Source organism: Salvelinus fontinalis, unplaced genomic scaffold (assembly GCF_029448725.1).
Source record: "Salvelinus fontinalis isolate EN_2023a unplaced genomic scaffold, ASM2944872v1 scaffold_0015, whole genome shotgun sequence".
NCBI classification, from domain to species: Eukaryota; Metazoa; Chordata; class Actinopteri; order Salmoniformes; family Salmonidae; genus Salvelinus; species Salvelinus fontinalis.
Genome location: NW_026600224.1, coordinates 2501 through 16153, shown reverse-complemented (window position 1 = coordinate 16153; position 13653 = coordinate 2501). Strand labels below are relative to the sequence as shown.

Genomic DNA, 13653 nt, shown 5'->3' with positions numbered 1-13653 from the left:
TGTGTCAGTTGGCAACCAACTTTAAGGTGCATTACCACCACCAACTGAACTGGAGTGTGGACCTCAGTTCAGCTTTCTATCCACTCTATTTAATTTATTCCATATTAAGGGTCCTAACCTAGGAACTAAAATATTTGTCTCCTTCTCAACTTTGCCTGCAGTTTTCTCTCTCTCTCTCTCTCCCTTCCTCTAACCCCTCCCTCTCTCACTCCCTCCTTCCCTCCCTCTAACCCCAGCCCTTTGGCAGAACCAGGAAGTCCCTCCCCTTCACACACTCTCTTATGTGGAAACGAAACTGATCAGAGTCTTTTTGTCGTCTGTCTGTGTGAGAGTGAACAACCGTCCAAATGGCTCAGCAGGGAGTTCTGCTGGACCAGGACCAGTTCTGTTGTTCTGTCTGTCTGGATCTACTGAAGGAACCAGTGGCTATTCCCTGTGGACACAGTTACTGTAGAATCTGTATTGAGGGCTGCTGGGATCAGGATGTTCTGAAAGGGGTCTATAGCTGTCCTCAGTGCAGAGAGACCTTCACTCCAAGGCCTAATCTGAGGAAAAATAACATGTTGGCTGAGCTGGTGGAGAAACTGAGGAAGACAGGACTCCAGGCTGCTCCCCCTCCTGCTCTGTGCTATGCTGGACCTGGAGATGTGGCGTGTGATTTCTGCACTGGGACCAGAAAGCAGAAAGCCCTCATGTCCTGTCTGGCATGTCTGGCCTCTTACTGTGAGACTCACCTCCAACCTCACTATGAATCTCCTGCTTTCAAGAAGCACAAGCTGGTCAAAGCCACCGCACAACTACAGGAGAAGATCTGTTCTCATCATGACAAACTGCTGGAGGTTTACTGTCGTACCGATCAGCAGTGTATCTGTCTGCTGTGTACAATGGATGAACATAAAGGCCATGATACAGTGTCAGCTGCAGCAGAGAGGACTGAGAAACAGGTAAGACCAGAACAACTTGTTGGTGACTGTCTGATAAACAAATAATTAAAGATACAGTAGGAACTACATCTGTTTGAATATGAGATCATTCAAGTTAAATTGATCCAGGGCAGAACAAATATGAACACAAACCTTGATTATATAGATATGTTAACCCAGATTCTTCAAATGTATCACCATTTTATAAAGTCTGTTAGGTTCTGAACAGAGTAAAAACTCAAACCAAGTTTATTCACCCACTGGGTCATACAGCTGCAAAGACAATGTATGATTACACAAGAACATATATTTATAACCTCATACTAGGCGGGATAAACTCCTTACACATCTAGACAGCCAATACATCTCTGTTGCTAGGCAGGAACTGAATTGTTTCCTCTCACTGGTGTAGTCATGGACCTGTCTGATGCTTAAACCTTTGTGGGTGTGGACGTGTATGTGTGTGAGATAGGACCTTAGTAGGAGGGTCGTTGTGGTGGCTTGACCTCGAGACGAATTACTCGCTCCTCCCTAGTTCTGCAGCTGGCCTGCCTTATCAGAGACTAACTAGTCTGTTGAATTCCTGGCTCCTCCCTAGTTCTGCACCTGGCCTGTCTTATCAGAGACTAACTAGACTGTTGAATTCCTGGCTCCTCTCTAGTTCTGCAGCTGCCCTGCCTTATCAGAGACTAACTAGTCTGTTGAATTCCTGGCTCCTCCCTAGTTCTGCACCTGGCCTGTCTTATCAGAGACTAACTAGACTGTTGAATTCCTGGCTCCTCCCTAGTTCTGCAGCCTGCCTGCCTTATCAGAGACTAACTAGCCTGTTGAATTCCTGACTCCTCTCTAGTTCTGCAGCTGGCCTGCCTTATCAGAGACTGAAACTAGTTGCCCTTTGCCTCCCTCTTTAGGAACATTGATATTCAACAATAACAAGTTTGAACAGAATATTTCAGCACTTCTCCTTGTCTGTCTCGGTAACTTTCCATACACCCAGTTCCTATCCACCCGTCATTGACCCCAACATATACATTCCTTATACATGTAAAGTCATCAGTACGTTATAGTATGGTAACATGAATAAGCATATTTCTAGCTAGAATCCAACAAGTCAAACACCATTATCATTAGTTATCAAACCCCATTATCATTAGTTATCAAACATTGTTATCATTCGTTATCAAACATCATTATCATTAGTTATCAAATACCATTATCATTCGTTATCAAACATAATTATCATTAGTTATCAAACACCATTATCATTCGTTATCAAACATAATTATCATTAGTTATCAAACACCCAATCAACTCCCTGATTTGTGTACTCTTAAAACTATAATCATTCACATGACTACATAATGATATAATTTCAGACAGACACTTCCTCAACATTTGTATCCCTATCTTCTATGGGTCCTATGTCACATGACTATACTATTGATCTACTGGACTAATAAAGCTTGATAGCTCATTGAAGAGTGATTCTCCACAGAGGCAGCTGGGGATGAGTCAGCAGAAGGTCCAGCAGAGATTCCAGGAGAGAGAGAAGGAGCTGAAGGAGCTCCAACAGGATGTGGAGTCTCTCAAGGTGAGTATTGTTGACCAGAGGAGACACACCATTTTACTTCTCTTCTCTAGTCAGAGAGAGAGAGAGAGAGAGAGAGAGAGAGAGAGAAGGGGGGGGGCCCTATCCAATCCCACTGACCTCACTGTTGGGAACAGGCTGTCAGCCCCCTTTCATAGTAGAAGCCTCAAACAAGTTTCTAAAATGCGGTTGACATCTAGTGGAAGCCTTAGGAAGTGCAACAAAACCAATATCCCACTGTGTATTCAATATGGGCTAGGTTGAAAATCGACCAACCTCAGATTTCCCACTTCCTGTTTGGATTTCTTCTCAGTTTTTGACTGCCATATGAGTTCTGTTATACTCACAGACATCATTCAAACCGTTGTTAGAAACTTCAGAGTATTTTCTATCCAAAAATACTAATAATATGCATATATTAGCAACTGGGACTGAGGAAGCAGTTTACTCTGGGCACCTTATTCATCAAAGCTACTCAATACTGCCCCTAGCCAGAAGAAGTTAATGTAACCGACGGGATATGAACCCAGGTCTACTGTGAGAGAAACCAACATCTTGACCGTTACACCAAGAGGACATTCCCTATTGGACCGACACTGATTTAGAAGTAGCAGGCGGGGCTACCTCATCACATAACCATGAGTAACCATGACTGACTCATGTCCCCTATACATTAACATGGATCTCTCTCTCATTTCAATTCGATTCAATGGGCTTTATTAGCTTGGGAAACATGTTTACATTGCCAAATCAAGTGAAATAGATAATAAACAAAAGTGAATTAAACAATCAGAAATTAACAGTAAACATTACACTCACAAAAGTTTCAAAGGAATAGAGACATTTCAAATGTTATATTTCAAGAGCAAACAGAGTGAGTCGTGCGCCAGACTGAGTTCTGGAGGTGAAATGGAAATGAATGAGGGAGAGTTAAGTGAGGTAGAAGGTGTGGTGAAGAGTTCAGAACCAGAGAAGTATTTGGTCATACGAGATATGACTTCAGAAGAGTTCCAGGGTGTGTTGAGTGGTGGTGTCCCGTCCTCCCAGGTCGTTGGCATGGTGCAGGAGCAGATAGGGTCAAAGTAGTGGAATGGGGTAGTGGGTTTTTAATGAATGTAGGGTTAGTTGCCATGGTGCAGGAGCAGATAGGGTCAAAGTAGTGGAATGCGGTAGTGGGTTTTTAATGAGTGTAGGGTTAGTTGGCATGGTGCAGGAGCAGATAGGGTCAAAGTAGTGGAATGGGGTAGTGGGTTTTTAATGAGTGTAGGGTTAGTTGGCATGGTGCAGGAGCAGATAGGGTTAAAGTAGTGGAATGGGGTAGTGGGTTTTTAATGAGTGTAGGGTTAGTTGGAAGGGTGTTATTTAGTATTATCATAGTTTCCCCTTTTCCCATTTTGTATCACAAAGTAAAATAGATTTATATTATTGTCCAGTTGGGGGCGGTAATGCAACATATTGGATGCCAACCACCGTTAAACTCCAAAGAAGAAGAAACGTTATATTATGTCTATGTACAGTGTTGTAACGATGTCTCTCTCTCTCTCTCATTCCATCACTTTCATGGTAGTTGGTTGTGTGGGTCTCTGCTTATGAATGGGGTGCTGACAGACAATCGTTGATGGATATTTATAGAGCTCTGATCAGGACAACAATTTATTACAGGTGTATAGTTGATGGAACAGCAGCAAAGACGTGTCTTCAGAAGCTGGACAGAATCCAGTATATAGCTTTAAGGATATGTATTGGTGCATTTAAATCAACATCTGTATGTGTCTTGCTAGTGGAGGCAGGTGAGATGCCTTTGGATATACGGCATAATAAATTGTCATTAGCTTATTGGATTGAAAGGCTGTGAGGTTGAGCATCCCACTGCTACTGTTCTATATGACTGTTGGGAATATACTAGTAGACAAGGCAGTGGTTTTGGTTGGACAGTTGTAGGTATCAATGTTATTATGGAGAATTGAGAGAATGGGTGTAGTAGTGAGATTCTGCTGGGTCCCAGCACATTCAGGTGTGGAAGGAAATGAAATTGTAGACCAGTTATCTAAAAGAGCTTTAAAACAAGATATCATTGATATTAATGTTCCACTGAGTAGAGGTGAAGCCAAATGTAAGATCAGAGACATTTTGATTGATGTGTGGCAGAAGAGATGGGACTCTGAGCACAAGGGACGGCATTTATATGTCCTCCAAAGGTCGGTGGACCAAGGATCAAAGGTCAGATTAGGAAGGAAGAGGTGGTGTTTACTCCATTGTGTTTAGGACATTGTACATTGAACTGGTCCTTACATCTGGTTGGCAGCATGTGAATGGTTTGTGTCTGGAGGGTATGGTCAATGAAACGGTGGAGCATGTGTTGTTATATTGTTGTAAGGATGTTGAAGAGAGGGAAAGATTGAAGTGTAGGGTCATTGAGGTTGGACGGGGTTGGGGGGGTTTGGAAGGGATTTGGGGGATGGGGGAGGGTCTATTAGAAGTTGTAGGACTCTTTTTTATTTTCTCAGAAGTTCTGAGTTAGGTCGGAGGATTTAGAAATGGTGTAAACCGTGATTGAACACACTCCAGCACAGTAGGTGGCGCCATGCACCTTTAACGTTGGTTCGCGGACCGCCATTATATCATAGAATAAGAAGTTTGTCTGTGAGGATTTTGTGATTCCTGAGGAGGACTACTATTATTTTTTATTTTGGTTTTCAAGTATTTGCAGAATTTATTAAAGCCAAAGCTAAAGCTACCCTAAACAATTCAATATATCAGTCAATATATTTTCTCTGTGATTTGTTGTTTTCCCGTCAACCGTTCCATCGCATCTTAACCGTGTTACCGGGCGGGCACTAGGACCCGGGGGAGGCTGCTGCTGCAGAGGCTGCTGCACCGCTAGTGACGTCAGTCCTACTTGTAGCTCATTGTGGTCAACGTCAGCTGTGGCTCGAGACTGCTAGCTAACGGTTAACGGAGAGGAAAAGACTCTGACAGGACACATTCATGTAGATAGGCTATGATGGCAATTTGTGGTAAGTTACAATAGAGAGAGAGACTTTTCACTACTATAGACTTTGGTCATAATCAAAGCTTTGTTAACCAATACGTTTTTATGTGAGGCTGCCGGTAAGTTACAGTGTAACAGACGTTGTTAGCTAGCTAACGGTAACGTTAACGGTGTATTTTAAATTCCACATAAGTTATGTGGCGATGATACCTAGATTAGGGTGACCAGACGTCCCCGTCTTTAGTGGCCTGTCCCCGGCTGGAGCTGACCCCTGAAATGTCCCCGTTTTTAACTGTGCGTTAAAAACAGACTGCAAAGTGAAATAATATTTTACGTGGCAAGAAAGACCGGGCAGCAGAGTCTACCGGTTGACGTCTCAGTCTTGTAGTGCTTGTTTTGTCCAGCAGAGGGGGCTGCTCGCTATATCAGCTTCATTCACTGTTCTTCTTCTTCTAACTACTTGCGATAGTTTTAGAGGAAACTGCTGTGGGAAACTCCGCCAGAAGCAAGTGTCAAGTGAATCCATAACATCACCACAAACGTCTTTTCAAGCCGGGTAAGTTACACTCGTTTGAGATACTAGCTAATGATGTTATGTCACAACTTATTATATAGATAGATGCTCTGCGTTATATGGTTTTAAATAGGTTATGCTAGCTAACATTAGCTATGTCGACTAAGTTATCTAGCTCGGTTAGCCAGCTGCTGTCATGGTAACTAGGTTAAAAAACGGTCACATGTAAACATGCAGTGGACGGGCTATTTTGAAAATATGATTATATTAAATTAATGCACAATTATGAGAATATTTATTTGTAGATTACAATGTTAATGGTTTGGCATTATAAGTAGTGTGAAAATATGTTTTTAAATGTCCATGGATAACATTAGCATAATGTTTTCTGTTAGAGAGAGGAGAGGAAGGAGGAGAGACTGGATAGGATTTCCATGGATAACATTAGCATAATGTTTTCTGTTAGAGAGTGGAGAGGAGGAGAGAATGGATAGGATTTCCATGGATAACATTAGCATAATGTTTTCTGTTAGAGAGGAGCGGAGGAGAGACTGGATAGGATTTCCATGGATAACATTAGCATAATGTTTTCTGTTAGAGAGTGGAGAGGAGGAGAGACTGGATAGGATTTCCATGGATAACATTAGCATAATGTTTTCTGTTAGAGAGTGGAGAGACTGGATAGGATTTCCATGGATAACATTAGCATAATGTTTTCTGTTAGAGAGAGGAGAGGAGGAGAGACTGGATAGGATTTCCATGGATAACATTAGCATAATGTTTTCTGTTAGAGAGTGGAGAGGAGGAGAGACTGGATAGGATTTCCATGGATAACATTAGCATAATGTTTTCTGTTAGAGTGGAGAGGAGGAGAGACTGGATAGGATTTCCATGGATAACATTAGCATAATGTTTTCTGTTAGAGAGTGGAGAGACTGGATAGGATTTCCATGGATAACATTAGCATAATGTTTTCTGTTAGAGAGGAGAGACTGGATAGGATTTCCATGGATAACATTAGCATAATGTTTTCTGTTAGAGAGAGGAGAGGAGGAGAGACTGGATAGGATTTCCATGGATAACATTAGCATAATGTTTTCTGTTAGAGAGAGGAGAGACTGGATAGGATTTCCATGGATAACATTAGCATAATGTTTTCTGTTAGAGAGTGGAGAGACTGGATAGGATTTCCATGGATAACATTAGCATAATGTTTTCTGTTAGAGAGTGGAGAGACTGGATAGGATTTCCATGGATAACATTAGCATAATGTTTTCTGTTAGAGAGAGGAGAGGAGGAGAGACTGGATAGGATTTCCATGGATAACATTAGCATAATGTTTTCTGTTAGAGAGAGGAGAGACTGGATAGGATTTCCATGGATAACATTAGCATAATGTTTTCTGTTAGAGAGTGGAGAGGAGGAGAGACTGGATAGGATTTCCATGGATAACATTAGCATAATGTTTTCTGTTAGAGAGAGGAGAGACTGGATAGGATTTCCATGGATAACATTAGCATAATGTTTTCTGTTAGAGAGAGGAGAGACTGGATAGGATTTCCATGGATAACATTAGCATAATGTTTTCTGTTAGAGAGAGGAGAGGAGGAGAGACTGGATAGGATTTCCATGGATAACATTAGCATAATGTTTTCTGTTAGAGAGAGGAGAGACTGGATAGGATTTCCATGGATAACATTAGCATAATGTTTTCTGTTAGAGAGAGGAGAGAGGAGGAGAGACTGGATAGGATTTCCATGGATAACATTAGCATAATGTTCTCTGTTAGAGAGGAGAGACTGGATAGGATTTCCATGGATAACATTAGCATAATGTTTTCTGTTAGAGAGTGGAGAGGAGGAGACTGGATAGGATTTCCATGGATAACATTTCCATGGATAACATTAGCATAATGTTTTCTGTTAGAGAGTGGAGAGACTGGATAGGATTTCCATGGATAACATTAGCATAATGTTCTCTGTTAGAGAGAGGAGAGGAGGAGACTGGATAGGATTTCCATGGATAACATTAGCATAATGTTTTCTGTTAGAGAGAGGAGAGGAGGAGAGACTGGTTAGGATGTCCATGGATAACATTAGCATAATGTTTTCTGTTAGAGAGGAGAGAGGAGGAGAGACTGGATAGGATTTCCATGGATAACATTAGCATAATGTTTTCTGTTAGAGAGAGGAGAGGAGGAGAGACTGGATAGGATTTCCATGGATAACATTAGCATAATGTTTTCTGTTAGAGAGAGGAGAGACTGGATAGGATTTCCATGGATAACATTAGCATAATGTTTTCTGTTAGAGAGAGGAGAGACTGGATAGGATTTCCATGGATAACATTAGCATAATGTTTAATGTTAGAGAGAGGAGAGGAGGAGAGACTGGATAGGATTTCCATGGATAACATTAGCATAATGTTTTCTGTTAGAGAGAGGAGAGGAGGAGAGACTGGATAGGATTTCCATGGATAACAATAGCATAATGTTTTCTGTTAGAGAGTGGAGAGACTGGATAGGATTTCCATGGATAACATTAGCATAATGTTTTCTGTTAGAGAGAGGAGAGACTGGATAGGATTTCCATGGATAACATTAGCATAATGTTTTCTGTTAGAGAGTGGAGAGACTGGATAGGATTTCCATGGATAACATTAGCATAATGTTTTCTGTTAGAGAGTGGAGAGACTGGATAGGATTTCCATGGATAACATTAGCATAATGTTTTCTGTTAGAGAGAGGAGAGGAGGAGAGACTGGATAGGATTTCCATGGATAACATTAGCATAATGTTTTCTGTTAGAGTGGAGAGGAAGGAGAGACTGGATAGGATTTCCATGGATAACATTAGCATAATGTTTTCTGTTAGAGAGTGGAGAGACTGGATAGGATTTCCATGGATAACATTAGCATAATGTTTTCTGTTAGAGAGGAGAGACTGGATAGGATTTCCATGGATAACATTAGCATAATGTTTTCTGTTAGAGAGAGGAGAGGAGGAGAGACTGGATAGGATTTCCATGGATAACATTAGCATAATGTTTTCTGTTAGAGAGAGGAGAGGAGGAGAGACTGGATAGGATTTCCATGGATAACATTAGCATAATGTTTTCTGTTAGAGAGGAGAGGAGGAGAGACTGGTTAGGATGTCCATGGATAACATTAGCATAATGTTTTCTGTTAGAGAGAGGAGAGACTGGATAGGATTTCCATGGATAACATTAGCATAATGTTTTCTGTTAGAGAGTGGAGAGGAGGAGAGACTGGATAGGATTTCCATGGATAACATTAGCATAATGTTTTCTGTTAGAGAGAGGAGAGACTGGATAGGATTTCCATGGATAACATTAGCATAATGTTTTCTGTTAGAGAGAGGAGAGGAAGGAGGAGAGACTGGATAGGATTTCCATGGATAACATTAGCATAATGTTTTCTGTTAGAGAGTGGAGAGACTGGATAGGATTTCCATGGATAACATTAGCATAATGTTTTCTGTTAGAGAGAGGAGAGACTGGATAGGATTTCCATGGATAACATTAGCATAATGTTTTCTGTTAGAGAGTGGAGAGACTGGATAGGATTTCCATGGATAACATTAGCATAATGTTTTCTGTTAGAGAGAGGAGAGACTGGATAGGATTTCCATGGATAACATTAGCATAATGTTTTCTGTTAGAGAGTGGAGAGACTGGATAGGATTTCCATGGATAACATTAGCATAATGTTTTCTGTTAGAGAGAGGAGAGACTGGATAGGATTTCCATGGATAACATTAGCATAATGTTTTCTGTTAGATAGAGGAGAGGAGGAGAGACTGGATAGGATTTCCATGGATAACATTAGCATAATGTTTTCTGTTAGAGAGAGAGACTGGATAGGATTTCCATGGATAACATTAGCATAATGTTTTCTGTTAGAGAGGAGAGACTGGATAGGATTTCCATGGATAACATTAGCATAATGTTTTCTGTTAGAGAGGAGAGGAGGAGAGACTGGATAGGATTTCCATGGATAACATTAGCATAATGTTTTCTGTTAGAGAGAGGAGAGACTGGATAGGATTTCCATGGATAACATTAGCATAATGTTTTCTGTTAGAGAGAGGAGAGACTGGATAGGATTTCCATGGATAACATTAGCATAATGTTTTCTGTTAGAGAGAGGAGAGACTGGATAGGATTTCCATGGATAACATTAGCATAATGTTTTCTGTTAGAGGAGAGGAGGAGAGACTGGATAGGATTTCCATGGATAACATTAGCATAATGTTTTCTGTTAGAGAGGAGAGACTGGATAGGATTTCCATGGATAACATTAGCATAATGTTTTCTGTTAGAGAGTGGAGAGGAGGAGAGACTGGATAGGATTTCCATGGATAACATTAGCATAATGTTTTCTGTTAGAGAGTGGAGAGACTGGATAGGATTTCCATGGATAACATTAGCATAATGTTTTCTGTTAGAGTGGAGAGACTGGATAGGATTTCCATGGATAACATTAGCATAATGTTTTCTGTTAGAGTGGAGAGACTGGATAGGATTTCCATGGATAACATTAGCATAATGTTTTCTGTTAGAGTGGAGAGGAAGGAGAGACTGGATAGGATTTCCATGGATAACATTAGCATAATGTTTTCTGTTAGAGAGAGGAGAGGAGGAGAGACTGGATAGGATTTCCATGGATAACATTAGCATAATGTTTTCTGTTAGAGAGAGGAGAGACTGGATAGGATTTCCATGGATAACATTAGCATAATGTTTTCTGTTAGAGAGAGGAGAGGAGGAGAGACTGGATAGGATTTCCATGGATAACATTAGCATAATGTTTTCTGTTAGAGAGAGGAGAGACTGGATAGGATTTCCATGGATAACATTAGCATAATGTTTTCTGTTAGAGAGAGGAGAGGAGGAGAGACTGGATAGGATTTCCATGGATAACATTAGCATAATGTTTTCTGTTAGAGAGAGGAGAGACTGGATAGGATTTCCCTGGATAACATTAGCATAATGTTTTCTGTTAGATAGAGGAGAGGAGGAGAGACTGGATAGGATTTCCATGGATAACATTAGCATAATGTTTTCTGTTAGAGAGAGGAGAGGAGGAGAGACTGGATAGGATGTCCATGGATAACATTAGCATAATGTTTTCTGTTAGAGAGGAGAGACTGGATAGGATTTCCATGGATAACATTAGCATAATGTTTTCTGTTAGAGAGAGGAGAGACTGGATAGGATTTCCATGGATAACATTAGCATAATGTTTTCTGTTAGAGAGTGGAGAGACTGGATAGGATTTCCATGGATAACAATAGCATAATGTTTTCTGTTAGAGAGAGGAGAGACTGGATAGGATTTCCATGGATAACAATAGCATAATGTTTTCTGTTAGAGAGGAGAGACTGGATAGGATTTCCATGGATAACATTAGCATAATGTTTTCTGTTAGAGAGAGGAGAGGAGGAGAGACTGGATAGGATTTCCATGGATAACATTAGCATAATGTTTTCTGTTAGAGAGAGGAGAGGAGGAGAGACTGGATAGGATTTCCATGGATAACATTAGCATAATGTTTTCTGTTAGAGTGGAGAGGAGGAGAGACTGGATAGGATTTCCATGGATAACATTAGCATAATGTTTTCTGTTAGAGAGGAGAGACTGGATAGGATTTCCATGGATAACATTAGCATAATGTTTTCTGTTAGAGAGAGGAGAGACTGGATAGGATTTCCATGGATAACATTAGCATAATGTTTTCTGTTAGAGAGAGGAGAGGAGGAGAGACTGGATAGGATTTCCATGGATAACATTAGCATAATGTTTTCTGTTAGAGAGAGGAGAGACTGGATAGGATTTCCATGGATAACATTAGCATAATGTTTTCTGTTAGAGAGAGGAGAGGAGGAGAGACTGGATAGGATTTCCATGGATAACATTAGCATAATGTTTTCTGTTAGAGAGAGGAGAGACTGGATAGGATTTCCATGGATAACATTAGCATAATTTTTTCTGTTAGAGAGTGGAGAGGAAGGAGAGACTGGATAGGATTTCCATGGATAACATTAGCATAATGTTTTCTGTTAGAGAGAGGAGAGGAAGGAGGAGAGACTGGATAGGATTTCCATGGATAACATTAGCATAATGTTCTCTGTTAGAGAGAGGAGAGACTGGATAGGATTTCCATGGATAACATTAGCATAATGTTTTCTGTTAGAGAGGAGAGGAGGAGAGACTGGATAGGATTTCCATGGATAACATTAGCATAATGTTTTCTGTTAGAGAGAGGAGAGGAGGAGAGACTGGATAGGATTTCCATGGATAACATTAGCATAATGTTTTCTGTTAGAGAGAGGAGAGACTGGATAGGATTTCCATGGATAACATTAGCATAATGTTTTCTGTTACCTGCCACCTCTACACTCTAACCACTAGACTACCTGCCACCTCTACACTCTAACCACTAGACTACCAGCCACCTCTACACTCTAACCACTAGACTACCAGCCACCTCTACACTCTAACCACTAGACTACCAGCCACCTCTACACTCTAACCACTAGGCTACCAGCCACCTCTACACTCTAACCACTAGTCTACCTGCCACCTCTACACTCTAACCACTAGACTACCTGCCACCTCTACACTCTAACCACTAGACTACCAGCCACCTCTACACTCTAACCACTAGACTACCAGCCACCTCTACACTCTAACCACTAGTCTACCTGCCACCTCTACACTCTAACCACTAGACTACCTGCCACCTCTACACTCTAACCACTAGACTACCTGCCACCTCTACACTCTAACCACTAGTCTACCTGCCACCTCTACACTCTAACCACTAGTCTACCTGCCACCTCTACACTCTAACCACTAGTCTACCTGCCACCTCTACACTCTAACCACTAGTCTACCTGCCACCTCTACACTCTAACCACTAGTCTACCTGCCACCTCTACACTCTAACCACTAGACTACCAGCCACCTCTACACTCTAACCACTAGACTACCTGCCACCTCTACACTCTAACCACTAGACTACCTGCCACCTCTACACTCTAACCACTAGTCTACCTACCACCTCTACACTCTAACCAGTAGTCTACCTGCCACCTCTACACTCTAACCACTAGTCTACCTGCCACCTCTACACTCTAACCACTAGGCTACCTGCCACCTCTACACTCTAACCACTAGGCTACCTGCCACCTCTACACTCTAACCACTAGGCTACCTACCACCTCTACACTCTAACCACTAGGCTACCTGCCACCTGCCACCTCTACACTCTAACCACTAGGCTACCTGCCACCTCTACACTCTAACCACTAGACTACCTGCCACCTCTACACTCTAACCACTAGACTACCTGCCACCTCTACACTCTAACCACTAGACTACCTGCCACCTCTACACTCTAACCACTAGACTACCTGCCACCTCTACACTCTAACCACTAGGCTACCTGCCACCTGCCACCTCTACACTCTAACCACTAGGCTACCTGCCACCTCTACACTCTAACCACTAGGCTACCTACCACCTCTACACTCTAACCACTAGGCTACCTGCCACCTGCCACCTCTACACTCTAACCACTAGTCTACCTACCACCTCTACACTCTAACCACTAG

At 41.6% G+C, this 13653-nt stretch overlaps 1 protein-coding gene across 3 annotated transcripts in view; it reads left to right on the top strand.

Moving 5' to 3' along the window:
* Nucleotides 1-272: 272 nt before the first annotated feature.
* Nucleotides 273-13653, top strand: part of LOC129842123 (E3 ubiquitin/ISG15 ligase TRIM25-like) — a 15860-nt gene continuing 2479 nt past the window's right edge. Inside the window, exons 1-2 of one of the 3 annotated variants that reach the window (XM_055910522.1) lie at nucleotides 273-944; nucleotides 2419-2514. In XM_055910522.1, coding sequence (XP_055766497.1) covers nucleotides 348-944; nucleotides 2419-2514 — 693 coding nt within the window. In that variant the 5' untranslated portion in view covers nucleotides 273-347. Of the gene's footprint in view, nucleotides 945-2418; nucleotides 2515-4999; nucleotides 5529-5972; nucleotides 6060-13653 lie in introns of those variants that run through there. The other 2 variants (XR_008757466.1, XR_008757465.1) reach the window with 2 other exon arrangements.